Source organism: Schistocerca piceifrons, chromosome 2 (assembly GCF_021461385.2).
Source record: "Schistocerca piceifrons isolate TAMUIC-IGC-003096 chromosome 2, iqSchPice1.1, whole genome shotgun sequence".
NCBI classification, from domain to species: domain Eukaryota; kingdom Metazoa; phylum Arthropoda; class Insecta; order Orthoptera; family Acrididae; genus Schistocerca; species Schistocerca piceifrons.
In genome coordinates, this window is record NC_060139.1 from 332,648,637 (window position 1) to 332,665,639 (window position 17,003).

The following is a 17,003-nucleotide window of genomic DNA, read 5'->3' on the forward strand; positions in this document are numbered from 1 at the left end:
CAATTCTAACTACAGTATTTCCACAATTTTTCATAAAATAATGAAGTTCTATAATTAAATAAAAATACCATAAAAATGTTTTACTTGAAATCTGAGTGTTTGATGTTTTATATTAAATGGAACAAGTTGTAGTTAATGCTATATTTCAGTATGTTCATAGCAATTATGATCTGTGGACAATACTATATTTTGTAGTGTCTACAAATCTGTTACAATGCAAGGAATTATTATCATAAATATAATTCTTAAATTTATTAATAAATATACAATATAATAATGTAATAAAACCACAGCACATTACTTTTCAGTCAGTCTGTATCACAAGAGAGACAATAATGATATCCCACAATACATTTTATGCACACAAACTACATTTAATGGCAATATATTTTTGTGTCAGACACCCCACAATAATTTTACAGGTAATCAGAGATCACCTTACTGTTCATTGTGTGATACTTATGGCTTGAAAAAGTTAGTTTCAGTACCACTTCGGTAAATACTGAATGTCAGTTTTACTGTTTAAATGTCTGGTAAGCATTAGCTGCCACTATAAACAATACTGGCACATAAATTAAGAGCCACTGAAACTACACTGATCAAACTGATGTGTAGTGAAGGCACTAACCTACAAAACTGAGTTGTTGAACCCAACTTTTAAATTAGTGTTTTAACATTTTAAAGTCCAAAATAAACACACTGAGCTTTCACTCACAAAGCATATGTTTTAAAATATGTCAAAATATTTGTTATCAGTCATTGAATTAATTAAAAATTATCCAAAACCTAACACTGCAGAATGAGAGCGTTACTTTAAGATAGGTAACTATAACTTCACTGCTTCAGTTCCACTGTCCATACTAAAAACATTAAAAACCATGCAGATAATTAAGCTGATGCCAAAATCCAGATAGTGTAATGCAATTAAAAGTTCAGATAGCACCATGAATAAATGGACAGTGCAGGTACATAATACACCCCCCCCCCCCCCCCCAAATATGCTTTCATCAATATCTTCGTCCAAAATTAGCATTCACAATCTTCATAAAAAATTTATAAGATAGATATAGGAAACAGAGATCATAAGACATCAAAAAACCACTGCTTGCCAGTGTACTAATTCTTCAGCAATCTCTGAAGTATATGGAACTATTTATTCTTCTGTGACATATTAAAACTTGTATCTAGACTAGTAACAATATTAACTAGTAGGGTCCGGAACCCATAGGCTACACTTCAGCACCATGCCCGCCCTCATAATCCTGATAAAGTAGTATGTGGTCAGGCGACGTTAGAGCTGCTGGCCCATCTGGTGAACCAGTGCCATACGTCCTCCTCAAAACTGATATTCCCTCAGCAGGTGTCTGCACACTCACAACATCTGGTTGCCTTAAAACAGAGGGCCGAAGAACAGCTGGAACAAAGCGGTGCTGGGATGTGTAAACTGTCCCGTTTCCACTGCTGTGCTCAGGGCTTGTGTGTGTTGAAGAACTGGGAGACTGCCAATTGTTGTGCGTGCCATTCTGTAAAATTTGTAAAATTTGTGAGCTTCACTTTCTCATACTAAACACTGACAAACAGTAGCAAAAAAATGTGTATGTCAAATCAATGCAGTCACATTAGGACCACTATCATCTAGCTGATAAACTACAAATGATTAACAGAACATATTGAGGAGAATACCTGACAGCATTACTTTACAATTTCATGAAAGTCATGTACATAAAAGTTGTTAAAATAATTCACTCTGCCATTTTCTGTCACATATGAAAATAAACTAGTATTAACACCAATGAAAAAATAAAGAGTTAGAATATACATCCAACGTTTTCTATTTTCATCAACTGAAATTATAATAAGTTTTATATCAGTCAGTCTCTCTCTCTCTCTCTCTCTCTCTCTCTCTCTCTCTCTCTCTCCCCCCCCCCCTCCCCCCCCCCCCCACCTACCTACCCACCATAGCTGCACTTTAATGCCAGTAATTTTGTTATGATGAGTTATGGTGAGTAAGCTACAGTATGCACAATGATGTCAGCTGTCCTCGTGTGGCTGCTTGTTCAGGTAAGCATAGCTCATTATGTGCATTCTCCCCACTCCCACCCCCCACTGCTACAACTCAAGGTGCAGTGGTACATGCAGCATCACTGCAGAGTGGTTTGTGTGTGGAGGGGCATTGGCAGGAATGCGCATCTACGCAATGTGCTATCAAAGTAGCTATACATTATATGACTTGCACATTATGCAACAAATTTAATAGTTTTTTAACACTGTTTATGTTTGCTGACGTAAAGAAATATGTTCCATCCCCAACCTCTTAGGAGCTTTTTAGAGTAGCCCACATTCTTCCTTGGGGTTCAAGCTATACTCATAACAAATTTAATTGAAATCATTTCAATGTTGTAGTTGTGGAACCATAACAAGCATTACTTTTGCATTTATATATAAGCAGGACATTAAAAAAAGAATTCTGGGATTTTGAAAAAGTGCTAGTGAAATTTGTTCAACTTAAGAGAACATAACTGTTCTATTTATTGTGTCTTATGAGCCTTCACCTTGACATGTGCCAAAGAGTTGTCTACTGGCATGTGACACCCCCCAGTACGAAGTTGACAGTGCAACAGAATGCACAGTGGTTCTTGGGTATGGTGAGTAAATCAACTATTAGCATGCAGTTCTGCTTTTGGGAAACTTATCCAGCACAAAATGCACCTGGCAGGTCAACCAGAGTCGAGACACAGGAAGTGTGTTGTAAAGCCAGCTGACAGCAAGTGAAGACAAATGAAGAAATCATGCACACTCATATCAGAAGACTGAAAAAAATCTCTTGCTTGACGAAGTCTTCAGCTGAACATACCAAACATTTTTCAATGTCATTTATAAAAGGCTATGACTGCTTGCCTACAACATTCAGGTTAGACAAGATAGAAAACTGACCGATCGCCCTAAGTGTACAAGCTTCACCAGTTTAATGTTAAATGAAATTTATAACCATCCAAATTTTCTTAAACAAGTGCTGTTTTCAAACAAAGCAGCATTCCATGCAAATGACTGTGTTAATTATCACAAAAAACCACCATTGTAGACATAATTTATCTTGCTATGCCTGAATTGCTGGTGTATGAAGAAAGAAATTTAATTTTCCTTCAATTCGACATTTAAATCATTTCATTATCTTTAAGGGATATGACAGATGATAATTCAAAGCAAGAAATCCTAGTAGCAAACATGGGCTGTAAAATGCATACCTTAAGAGCTATGGGCACTTGTTCATCTCCACTCCGGTAAAACATCTCTTCTAATGAAGTAGTGCTCACAGTATGTATGCATTTTAGAATCCATGTTTATTGTACTTTTTTTGCATCGAATGATCCTGCCTGTTATGCCTTAAATACTGAAATCTGCACAGATTTATTTATTTATTTATTTATTTTACTTCAGTTTAATACTTACATTGTTCACAAATTTCAACATCACCTAATCTTTTCATGCTAATTAAGGCCATAGAAGCATAGTCTTTTCTATAAGTACTTCTGATCTAAAAGCAATTGTCATAGCTGGTGTAGGAGGTCTTTTTTAATCCTGTCTTTTGAGTTCTTGTCATGATATTTCTGCACAAACTTTCATTCGATAAAACACATTTATTTAGAAGTCCAACACCAATTTTCATTGATTAGCTTTAAAAATATTTTAATATAACAATGTTTTCATACAAATTTCAATCCCTTATTTCAGCCTACTTTGGGGTTGTCAAACAGCAATTTTCATAAATGTAGCTTTGAAAATGCTTAAGTAGCTCTTTAATAATGATTTATTTCCAAAGCATTTCACCTCCACAGGGGTTATATTTCCAAAAATTCTGAACCATGCATTTTTTATTTTGACTAAAAAACGAAATAATAATTTTCAGTTATAACTTCAAAACTGCTTTAATAGTGACATATTTTAAGGAAACTTCCCATCCCCTATTTCACCTGCTTAGGGATGTAATTTCAAAAAATCCCTTCTTAAGTAATGCCTACAGTATATGATCAACACCTTCAAATTTCAAGCTTCTGTCCTTAACAGTTTAGGCTAGGCACTGATGAGTAAGTTGAGGACAGTTACAACTGTTTCATCTGAAACTTCCTCACTGCAATTGGCATAATTTGATTTTTTTCGGTGTTATGAAAAGGACAGATTGCTACTCACCATAAAAATGACACATTGAGTAGCAGCAAACAAACACACACACACACACACACACACACACACACACACACACACACACACACACACACACACTCACACGACCGCTATTTCTGTCCCCTTTAGATCAGAATGGCATTCTGGCCCGAGCAGCTGGAGATGGTGGTCAGGTGTGCGCGAGGTGTGCTTTCTGGTGGCAATGTGTATGTTTTCTTTTCTGAAGAAGGCTTTGACAAAAGCTCAGTGAGTAACAGTCTTTCATTGTGCCTGTCTGCAACTCAATATGTCATCTTTACGGTGTGAACCAAGATTTCCTTTTCATAATATTGCTGGTATTCCAACTTGGACTTCCCATAGTTTGATTTTTTTTTTGTTTCACACACATTTATTTTGTTGCTCCTCTTACATATTTTTCCTTCAGTTTTTCTCTACTATTTGCAGCTCCTGTTCATCCTCCCATCTAAGCTTCTGTTACCCTAGTTGTTTTTCTCTTGACTGTGCAGTGTGTCAATCCTAACTTACTGGTTGAGGCATCCCTTTTAATTTGTCTCTCAACCTATCTGCTTGTGTTTCTGTTCATGCAGGGACCTCAGTGAATTCTTTAGTTTGTAATTAGTGTTGTTTCCTTTGGCCTTCTTTGTAACAGAAGCAAGCTACAGTTTTCAATCTTTAGCACTTTTGTGGGTATCTCAATGTACCTGTCTCCTATTTCTGCTGCTTGGTGAATAGAAAGTTTTTTTACAACTATATTTCATTGTAGATGTTCATGTAGCACAAGTCATAAAATGAAGACAGTACCAGAGAAAAGAAAAGAGAAGAAATAGTAATCACATTGAAATGAGTGTCATAAATCTAAGAAAAACTTAATACCAGATTAATATATATTTTTATAACCTCACCTGATAAGATATAGGACTGAAACCCTTGCAGCAGTGGAACACTACCTGTGTCCACAAAAACACCATTGTAATGAAAAACCCAACTGCAGAATAAATGGTGATGTCCCTGAAGCCATTCCTTATGTATGACAGCATAACAAAACTCAGCTGCAGCAATGAAATTGAAAATATTACAATATTTATGGCTGATGCATGTATGCGTGAACTGATTTTTGATGGCCCATATGCCCAGTATATGTTGTAACGATCAACAAAATGCTTTAGCACCATGTATAAAAGACCTGAAATTGTACAAAAGCATGTGATTATAAATGTGCATGTATGCAACTGCTTGACTGTTGCACATTTCCAATGTAATTTAATGCAATAAAACATTAAAAATGACAGACATAAGATGACCTGAAGTTCATACAAAACAGTAAATTTAGTTTAACCTAGTAAGTACACAATTACCACATGGTGTGATTAGTGGACAGGGTAAACTGTATATAACTGTTGTGGCAAAGATCAGTAGTGTCCAAGCATACTGAACCCCAAAAGGAAATTCATAGAAGATAGCTTTCCGAACACTTGCACTTTCTGCTTTCGACCTGAAATAATAAAATTATGTTGAGAATTATTCTTTTTACACCTTGTCTGTATTCTATGGCAAAGCACAAAACTGACATTAATATAACTATAATCAAGAGTTTTCATGCATGAAGGGATATTGCAGTCTAACTTGAAAATCATTTCTGTATTTAATTTGTGTAATATCGTCTACTGAAAGGAAAGCACAAGCTGCATCCATAGTAAGTACATTAAATATCTTAAATTAAACATTACTAAATTCTATCTTTCGACAATGGTTTAAACTTCCAGACACACATGCTTTTTTGAATTCTGCATATGTAAGATAAATTACACTTAATTAATTATTACAATAATGGCAAGAAAAAGTGATTGCATCTCAACAAAAAAATTAAGAACAAATGTGAAGTCTACAAAACTGTAATTAAATTAAATTAAATGAACTGCTGTCTACAAATCACAATAGCTCTCAATACGCCACTGACTTTCAGTTTGCAGCAGAATTAAATTTATATTTCATTGCCTTCTCACTGTAATAAGTACAAAAGAAATAACAAAACAGTAAGTTAACATAATTAAAGAAATAGCCGAAACATATGAGGTCCACTCAAAAAATTCTGGCGTTCACCCTCAAAATTTTTCTACGCTTGCCTTCTATTTTTTGTGCATGGTCTCCTTAGAAATACCCTTGTCACAATTGTGCGTCATTCCCAATGCCATTTCCACTTCCAGAAGATGTCTTGGCATGTCTGTGGCTGGATCGTGTGAAGCGCTTTCTGTGAATTGTCTTTTACCTCACCTACTGTTACAATTTTTTGTCCTTTCAATGAGGCTTTCAACTCAAGAAATTAAAGAAAAAGACCAAAGGGGCCAGGCCTAGACAGTGCGGAGGATGTGGCAGCACAGTGGTTTTGTGTTTTGTGCAATAGTCACACACCACAGGGGCGAATATGCAGGTGTGTTACTGTGATGCAAGAGCCATGAATTGTCTCGCCACATTTCAGGCCATTTCCTTCTCACAGGATTTCATGACATGATCCAACTGAAATGTCACTGTCTTCTGCAATCTCTTGGACCATCAGTCTTTAATTGGCATGCATAATTTTGTTGACATTCCTGACATGAGCGTCATCAGCAAACATCGAAGGGTGTCCTGAAATAGGATCATCTTTAGCTTCTATCTGGTTATTTTTAAACCATTTGAACCATTTATAACACCGAATATGGCTTCAGTACTCCTCACTGCAGGCTTCCTGCATCATTTGGTGGGTTGCTGTATGGGTTTTCTTGAGTTTCAGGCAAAATTTAATGCAGAAGCATTAATCCTCTAACTCTGCCATCTTGAAATTCACAAACTGTGTGACACAATGTTCTACTCACTACAGCACTGAACATTAACAGACATACAACAATGAAACTTCTGGCAGTTACAAATTTAACACAGGTGTGTCCCGGTATGCCAACTGTATGTCACTTCAGCACACCAGTGGCATGAAATTACGAATGTTCCAGAATTTTTAGAAGAGACCTCGTAATTTGAATGTGCTTGTTTAAGTATTTAGTTTTACTCTTATTACTGGATCTCTGACCACAAGTCTTAAAAAAACCTCAATATGTAACTTCAAATCTAGTTTCATTAAATAAATGTTAAGTATTTCACTGCACAATCATAATCTGATAGAACTGAACAATGATAAAACTGAATCTTTTGTGCTAATAGTTCATTTATTAAGAAAGATAAGCTAATACAATAGGAAGAAGAATCGTTATTTCAATATTACACAACATCGGGAACAGCATAAATGAGGTCAAACTGAGCAGTTCCTATGACAGTACTATCAACTCAAAGCTGTGCTTTGTTGTATAGCTGAAAGCACCTCATTTAATGCAAGGAAGAAGCCACTGACTCGGGCTGTGTGAGAATACCAAGCAGCCACTGCATCAGTGTTGGAAAGTATTACACATATAGTACATAGACCAAGCAGATTGTCCCAGTGGGGAATGAGAATAGCATCAAGCATTTTCTGCATTTATGGCTCCCAAGAGAGCACATGGGCTTCTTGAACATCAAAAGCAACTACAGTGCAAGTGATTTTCAGCTATTGCCAATCTACAGTGTTGCCCAAGTCACACACACCACTTTCATGCTCCTGCAAGTGTGTGGTGATTGGTCTCACCAATTAAAATGTTACTGCATTCACACCAAAGTCCATAAATTCCCCCACCATGAAGAACATATACTGAATCTTTCATAAGCCTAAAATGATGTTTGATCTTGTGACCAGTCTGATATACTAGCTTAGTTTCAAGCTGTGAGGTACATCAAAGACACAGGAGAAAAATAAAGAACAGTTCCTTGTTGCTCCCTTATCTCAAGTGATGTGTGTCAGCACCCATATAGTCAAGATGCTCCACCACAAACCAATTAAGCCAATATTTCAGAGAAGCTCCACATTTTGAGCTCTACTGAGGCCCACAAGAACAGTATGCTCCCCATGCAACAGACATTTCCAAACTTTGGTAAGAAACGAGTGATGGAGACACCTAGCATTTGCATATTAGACTACAAAAATTACAGGTAACTTGGGCTACATGACAAATTAGCAACAGCCAAAGTCCACCTGGACTGAAGCTAACTTACTAGTTTTCAAGGAACACATGTTTATTGGGAGCATGAATGCAGCGTCAGAAAACCTGGGAGGGAATTTAAGTAATTAAATGACCAAGCATCATGAACAGGGAGAATGTTACACAATGCTGACACCACGGCTGCCAACAGTACCTCCAATGGGTCATGTGTTTGTCAATTTACAGCTCCTCAAAACCTGGCTTCAACAGTACAATCAAGCAGAGCCATGCAGGCATATCTTGCAGCTTGAAAGCACTCCCTGTTTACAAACTGCTGATACAAAGTTGTCTTATTATTACCTGCTAGAGTATCACAGACAATAAGCCTTCTGTACAACCACCTTTACACAGGCACAATGACTTTGGGTCATTCAATTACATTTCAGAATGGTGATGTCAGAGACAATGTGGCAACCACAGTAGGGTGATGTATAGGGAAGACGATCATCAAACTTAGATGTTTGGTTGCCCTGATGAACACTGCAAAAGCAGCTGAAATATTGGTTTTGGTATATTGTTTTAGTGTTACAGAACATCTACAACTAATTTAGTCAAACTTATCCTTAAACTGTTTTACTATTTTATCATTTCCTTCCCTCAGCCTTAACATAGCTCTGCCTTTAACCAAGATAATATTTTTACTGTTTCATATTGTTATCATTCTGTCTCAAAACTATAGACTGAAACTTTATGCTGGAAAATAAAATGAGGCTGACAGGTTAACTAAATACATAGGGATTAAAGTTACGAAAAACTTTGATTGGAACAATCACATAGAGAATGTTGTGGGTAAGACACACCAAAAACTGTGTCATTGGCAGCTGTACATTTGTAACACTTGTCTGTCTTCTTCTGGAGTATTACTGCTTGGTATGGGATCCATACCAGGTAGGATTCATGGAGATCAGAAAAGCTTGGAGGAGGATCATTTGGTGTTATGACAAAATAGAGGAGACAGTGTCACAGATACAACATGCGAGTTGAGATGGTAATCGTTAAAACAAATTAATTTTTCCATTGCTGTGAGATCTTTTACAAAATTTCTGTCATAACTTTCTCCTCCAAACGTAAAAATATTTTGTAGACACCCATCTACAGAGCAAGAAATGTTCAGCATAATAAAATGAGAAATCAGAGCTCACAAAGAAAGATTTAAAACTGTCCATTTTTCCTCATGCGCTGTTAGAGAGTGGAACAATAGAGAAATAGTCTGAAGATGGTTGGATGAAACCTCTGCCAAGTACTTAAGACTTTTGGTATCGTGTTTTCTGGCTAAAAGTAAAGATCTTAGTCAGCTATACAGTTTAATCTCCCAGAAAAACTGATAAAAGCAAGCATTCAGCTGCCAAGTGAAATAATAATTTGGGAATAAGCAATGTGTTGCATGTTGCATAAGTCAACAGTGAAGTTAATGAGAATACAAATTTTCAAAGCAGTTCATACAGAGCATTTTCCAATTATTTCCAGTGACTGAAAAGCACACTTTAATTGACCCTCTGTTTAGTTTAGTCTGCTCATATATGTGTGGTATCTGTTTTTCCACACTCGTCCAAAAGAACATACACCATTTTGATCCATCTGCTACTATGAATTAAAAGACTATGGAATTACAGTCATTGGCTGCAAGTGGCCATCAATTTAAATAAGATTTTTGAAATTTTTGAAAACATATTCAGTGATCTTAAAAGTAGTTAAAATTAAAATTTAAAACAGTCTTGATCACAATCTTGTTAAAGTATTTTTTTTAATTGGAATGAGTGACCGGTTTTGACTCTATGAATGACTAATCTTCGGACTCCAGAGCGGAGGATGGACACTGCTAGAAAATTCTCAGCAGCTCAAACATCCGGTCATGAAAGTCTTCATTGTATGACTGCTAGACTGCAGTTACACGAGCGTCGAGGGTTGACGGAACTCATCTAGCAGTGTCCATCCACTGCTCCGGAGTCCGAAGATGACTCTTTCATAGAGTCGAAACCGGTCACTCATTCCAATTAAAAAAATACTTTAACAAAATTGCAATCAAGACTGTTTTAAATTTTAATTTTAATCAATTTAAATCAGTGGGGAAAGCTTAAAATTTTTGCCAGATCAGGATTCAAACCTGAGCTCCTGTTTACTAGGACACAGTGGTCATCACAACTGCATGGACTACCCTAACATGACTCAACTTATCCACACACTATGAATGTAGGCCCCTTGCCCATTATCCTCTTCACTCGCGGCATTTGACTGATTCATGTAAGAGTTTGAGCCCGGTGTGCATTACCACTGAAGAGCTCTAACTCTTACAGGTGTCTGCGAAATGCCAGAAGAAATGACGATAAAGGGCAAGCGGCACTACATTCATACTGGGTGGTAAGTTGAGAATTTGAGTCTGATAAGAGGAGTCCTAGCATAATCCATGCACTTGTGATGCCCACTGTGTCTGGATGGTGCAGTGGTCTGTGCATCTGCCCAGTAAGCAGGAGATCCGAGTGCAGCACAAATTTTCAACTTTGCCCATTAATTTAGATTGATGCCCACTCACAGGTCAATGTTTAATTCCTTTATGTCTTAGTCTGTTCATATTTTGAAAACAGCCACTGTAGCTTGTAAGCATCCTTACCTTGACCAACACAGTCTTACTGCATACATGATCAGTTCAGGAAATCTAATCAGTTCCAGAGCAGTTCCAATAAATGCTGATGTTATTACATAGTTCACAAAGAATGCACCCTTATCTGGCAGGAACACACACTTCCATCGATAAGTTTCATTTCTTGATAGTGTCCATTCAACAAATGCCTGCGCACTGTAACAAAGAACAAGAAATTAAATGTACACATCAAATACTTTAAATGGAAAATGCAATTCACAGCAGTATCTCAATATTTATCTGTCATTCTGATTCCATTATCACAATTCTTTAATTGTTTATCTGCCACTCTTCTCTCTACAGCATTCTGAGTGTCCTTTCCCCACAATATTTATGTATCTCATTATCCATGCCATTAATGTCCCTATAGCATTTTTCTTTAGTGATTTTTATATATTTTCCCAGTTACCATACTTCTGTTGTAAAAACAACTCATCATACAGGGTGTTTCAGAAGTGATGGTTAATAATCCACAAGTGGACAGTACAGGCCAAAAGTAACTACAAGCCCCAATAAACATGGGTCCACAAATCAACCACTGTTGAGCTGTAACACGTTTTCTTATGCAGCTCATCAACGTCTAGGAACACATGGCATCTCTAAATGTTAAAGTAGGTATTTGAAATAAAGTCAATAGATCTGAATGCAAAACTGAGTTCATCTCTGAAATGAGTTGCGAATCCTCTCAGGCAGTCCTGGGGAATTCTGTGAATGCTGGAAGGCTGCTACAATCCGCAAGCATAAATCCTCAGGAGTTGATCTCAATAGTGTAGACCAGGCTTTTGACATGACCCCATACACAGAAATCCATGGGATTTAAATCCAGAAACCTTTGAGGTCATGTCGCAGGCCTTCGTCTACCTATCCAATGTTGATCATACATCCAAGTTAGAAGCCAGCGCACTTGTAAATGGAAATATGCTGAAAACCCGTCATGCATGAATCGCATGTTAAGGTGTTAGTTCAGTGGGACATCATGTACATTTGGAAGAACAGTCCGAAGAAACCGCATACGCTCTGTTTGGTTAGTATCTGTGGTAGGAAGTACGGTCCAGTTGCGCAGTCTCCAAGCAGTCCTGCCCAGACATTCCACGAATAACGCTGGTGATGTCATGATGTGTGTGTGTAACATTAGGATTAATATTGGCCCAAATGTGACAGTTATGGTAGTTAAAAATACTGTCACAGGTAAATCCAGCCTCATATGTGAACAGAAGACTGCTTACAAACAGAGGATTCAGGGTACAATGCTGTTGCACCAATTGGCAGAAATTGTCTCTATGAGGAAAGTATGCATTGTTTAGATCTTGCACTTGCTGGAGATGATACAGATAAAGTACTTCCCAATGTAAAACCAGAACACACTTATGACTCATGAGACACTCTCGCATAGCAGTCCTCCTCATTTAAGTACTTGTGTGTTTGTGTAAAATGTGTAACATCCTTTCCTCAACATCAGGTGTGATGGATCTAGTCAGCCTTCTCGTACATGTTGTGCAAAATTCCCAGTTCCTCTAAGGTGCTGATGTAACCAGTTAAATGTATGCCTATTGTGCTGCCTGTGGAGAGGAAAAGCTTCTTCATACAATCGTGCATCCTCAAGGGTACTGCCATTCGCTTTGCCACCATATATGAAGTGCATGTCAGCATACTCTTCATTGGTGTAACCTCTGGCTTCATGTTCATAACTGATCGTGAGGCTAGTACGGCTCAGCGCATGGAGGGGGAAAAGGAAGTAAGTCATGCATGCATAAACAAACAGATAGTCTTTCCGAAACCTTGAGATACCAACATAAATCCCACGGTATCTACGGACATTCACAGTTGGTTTCCAACTCAAATTAATGTGATACCTCAGCAACGGTTGATTTGGGGACCCATGTTCATTGGAGCTTTTTAGCTTCCTATGGTCTGTACTTTTTGTGCGTGAATTATTGGCCATCACTTCTGAAATACCCTGTATAACATTGAGCACTACTATTGATATCAAATGTGGAATACTACATGTGTTATAGGGCAATTTTCTTTTGTTCATGCCAGCTCGAGCATATGCTTAATTTCTGCTTTTCCTTTGTCATTCTTTTATATAAAACTCTCCACAAAACATTTTATCCATATTATCTTGGGATCTTTGTATGATTGCAACTAAGAACACCAAGCATTTAAATTTACACCAACTTATGTTATTATTAACAATGTAAGCTTCTTAAGAATGTAATACTCTTTTTAGAAGGAGGTCATTCAAACCTTCCTGTCAGATGTACTGTGAATATAATCTGCAGTTGGTATGTGTCTGCCTTCTTTATCAAATTACAGTCAATCTGTGTCAATTTCGGCTGCATGTTCATATTTGCCTCAGTAAATGACGATGTCAACACGTATTCTGTTCTAGAAACAACTGTCATGATATTCATGATATGATCAGACTATCTGATCTCCAGCCAGAACATATCACCACTTTGACACGGTCCACCCAGCTGCTATCTTCAGGTGAGTAAGCGGTTGCACTAACTCGCCGGAACTGAAATTGAACATGCGTCAGCGGCTCCATTGTACACCGCCTGTACGTCCACCATGTGTGTGCGAACGTAACTGCCCACCAGTGCAAAGCACAACAGCACACCAGCGGTGAAAACTCACGGAAATGGTGAATTGATATCAAACACTGTTGGCACCATTTGATGGCCGAAACAAAGACTGTTGTTTTTTAATGTCAGACAAAACAGGGTTCCAGCTCTTACTTAAAGAGTACCCCCATCTATGTTTATAATATTGTCCGACAGCCAGATCTCAATAGCTTCTTTCACTACACAGTCCCAATAATGTGACAAAGGATCAACCACTTTTGTCTCATCGTACAACTGCACATTTTTCTGGCTGAAATAAATGTGTGAGACGATGGTGCTCCGCACATCGATCCCGGACCATACAAACTGTTTGTCCAATTTAGGCTTTCCCGCATGGCAGGGAATTTTACCGATGGCTTGCTTCCTCAAACCCAATTCATCGAAAGGTGCACAAAGTGTTTGTTATCTGTTTATCATTTCTGCGAGTCTTCACCACCAAAGCACTGTCGTGCTTTCTGCTGGTGGGTAGTTATGTTCGCGCATGTGCGGTGGACCTACAGGTGGTATGTAAAGGAGCTGCAGCTGCACATCCGATTTCAGTTCTGGTGACTTAGTGCGACAGCTTACTCACCTGAAGATGGCGTATAGGTGGACCACCGAAATATTGTGTCAAGATGATGTTACGTTCCAACTGCCATCAACTACTACAATGGGAAATTTATGGAACCCCAAAAACTGTCATAATATAACACTGTGCACTATAATTGATATCAAATGTGGAAACTGCATGTGTTATGTGGCAATTTTCTTTTCTAATACCAGCTTGAGTGTGTGCTTAATTTATGCAACTCTTCACTAACTGTTTTACCCTTATTATCTTGAGCTGCTTGTTATGCAGCCAGGAACACCAAGCATTTAAAACTACATCCACTTACATTATTAGCCTCATAGAAACTGCCACTACAACTGGCTTCTTAAAAATATAATACCCTTTCTGTGTTACAGACATGCTTCTGGAACTTAAATGGGGAATCCCTGGTAGAAAGACAACATTCTTTTCAAGAAACACCACCAAGGAAATTTAGAGAGCCGGCATTTGAAGCTGACTGCAAAACAATTCTACTGCTGTCAACACACATTGCATGTATGGACGAAGATAAGATACAAGAAATTAGGTCTCATACAGAGGCATATAGACAGTTTTTTCCCCTCATTTTATTTGCAAGACAAACAGGAAAGGAAATAACTAGTAATGCTCTTGTCCTTTCATGGCAAGTTCTTTAATGTTAACCTTCAGTGACATATTCTGCATCTTTTGAAAACTGCTGGAAGCGAGGAAGACAGCAACTATGATTTGACGGGTCTCAGCTTAAATGTTTATCTGCAGCACTCCTATATATTCCCTTATCTGGAACTAAGCAAAGGGATCAGGTTTCAATTGTTCTCATACACTTCACAACAGATTTCTCAACTTGTGAAAATCAGAACTACGGAGTCTCTCTCAATATGTCCGATGCATACTACATGCTGAAAATGAACATTCAAGTGGCAGTGCGAATATAGAGTGCATCCATGCAAATTTAGGGCAGCTTTTTAATCTATAAATCCACAACAAACTCATGCTACATGCTGCATAAAAATTAATCTATAAACTCATTGCCAATTAACTAGCAAATAATTTGCAACAGTCCAAGAGTTCATCTTTCTTCAGTAGAAGGAGAGCATTTACATAATGCAAACTGTCTACACTGAAATCCCTTAATTTTAGCAAGTACATAATGACATTGTCTATTTATCAACATATATGAGTCAATACATTAGGTTCCAATAAATGTAGTTAAAAATTGTTCACTAATTTGCAACAGACATAAACTTGCAAAATCTCCTTAAACCATCAGGTCCCTCAAATTTGAATCCACAGTTAAACTTTCTCCATCTACTGCATAATGCCACCTTCCCAGCAGACATAAATCTAACAATTCTGGTCACCTTTTAGATGCAGCTTTAAAAGTAGCCTATGTATATTTATGAACTTTGGTATAGTAACAGTTTTAACTATGTCCAAAGACTCATTCCAACATTAAAGATTGGACAACATAAATACCTATGCCCACTGCACCTACCTACCTACCCACCCACCTACCTACCACCTACCTACCTACCTACCACCTACCTACCTATGCCCTAATACACCAACCAAGCACTTACGTGTGTGGCAGACAGTACTTTTAACTGTACCATGTACTAAGATTTCTTCTCCTTCCACTGGTGTATGAAGTGTGGGAAGAATGATTCCTTAAGCACATCTGTGGGTGTTATAATTAGTGTAATCTTCTCTTTGCTGTCCCTAAGAGAGTGATACGTAGAAGGTTGTACTATATTTCTAGATTCCTTACTTGGCACAACTACTTAACATTTTGTAAGCAGAGATTTGGATGTATAGATTCAATAACCACAGTTGGTCCTATTTGGTATGTGTCCTACAGACTTGAGTAATATTATGGGATGGGTTGCGTACGTGTTCTGTAAGCAATCTCATTTGCAAAATCACTGCATTTTTCCAATCGAATGAAGGTTACTAACTGCTTCACCTATGACTGATTCCATGTGATCATTCTATTTCATATCCCCATGAATTATCACAAAGGGTATTTGTACGAATTGATGGATACCATCTGAGAGACATTAATATTCAGGTCATGTGGTACTATGAATTTTTCATTTTGTGAACTGCACAGCTTTACATTTCAGAACATTTAAATAAAATTGCCAGTCTTTCTGCCAGTTTCAAATCTTATCCAGATCTGGTTTAATATTTCTGCAGCTTTTTGAGATAGTACTTATTGTAAGCAACTCCATAAAAAAATGGTTCAAATGGCTCTGAGCACTGCTGGACTTAACTTCTGAGGTCATCAGTCCCCTAGAACTTAGAACTACTTAAACCTAGCTAACCTAAGGACATCACACACATCCATGCCCGAGGCAGGATTCGAACCTGCGACCGTAGCAGTCGCGTGGTTCCAGACCGAAGCACCTATAACCGCTCGGCCACACCGGCCAGCAGTACCTAACTCCATAACCAGTAAAAACTGATGTTCATACTACTATTGTCTATCATATCACTAATATACAACACGAGTAACAAGGATCCTAGCACATTTCGATGGCGCACACCTGAAGTTACTTCTACACTGAACAGCCAAAGAAACGGGTACACTTGCCTTATATCGTGTAGGACACCCACAAGCACGCAGAAGTACCACAACATGATGTGGTATGGACTCAACAAAGTAGTGCTGCAGGGAACTGACACCATGAACACTGTAGGGCTGTCCATAAATCTATAAGAGTACGAGGGAGGTGGAGACCTCTTCTGAACAGCACATTGCAAGGCATCCCAGATATGCTCAATAATGTTCATGTCTGGGGAGTTTGGTGGCCAGCGGAAGTCTTTAAACTCTGAAGAGTTTTCCTGGAGCCACTCTGTAGCAATTCTGAATGTGCGGGGTATCTCAT

At 37.9% G+C, this 17,003-nt stretch overlaps 1 protein-coding gene across 1 annotated transcript in view; it reads right to left on the reverse strand.

Moving 5' to 3' along the window:
- Positions 1-203: 203 nt before the first annotated feature.
- The window catches only part of LOC124777110 (calcium permeable stress-gated cation channel 1), a 161,358-nt gene continuing 144,558 nt past the window's right edge, over positions 204-17,003 (reverse strand). The window contains exons 13-16 of the mRNA XM_047252395.1: positions 10,891-11,076; positions 5,538-5,674; positions 5,085-5,365; positions 204-1,523 (exon numbers count right to left, since the gene is read on the reverse strand). Of these exons, the coding sequence (XP_047108351.1) occupies positions 1,230-1,523; positions 5,085-5,365; positions 5,538-5,674; positions 10,891-11,076 (898 nt within the window). The 3' untranslated portion in view covers positions 204-1,229. The remainder of the gene's footprint in view (positions 1,524-5,084; positions 5,366-5,537; positions 5,675-10,890; positions 11,077-17,003) is intronic.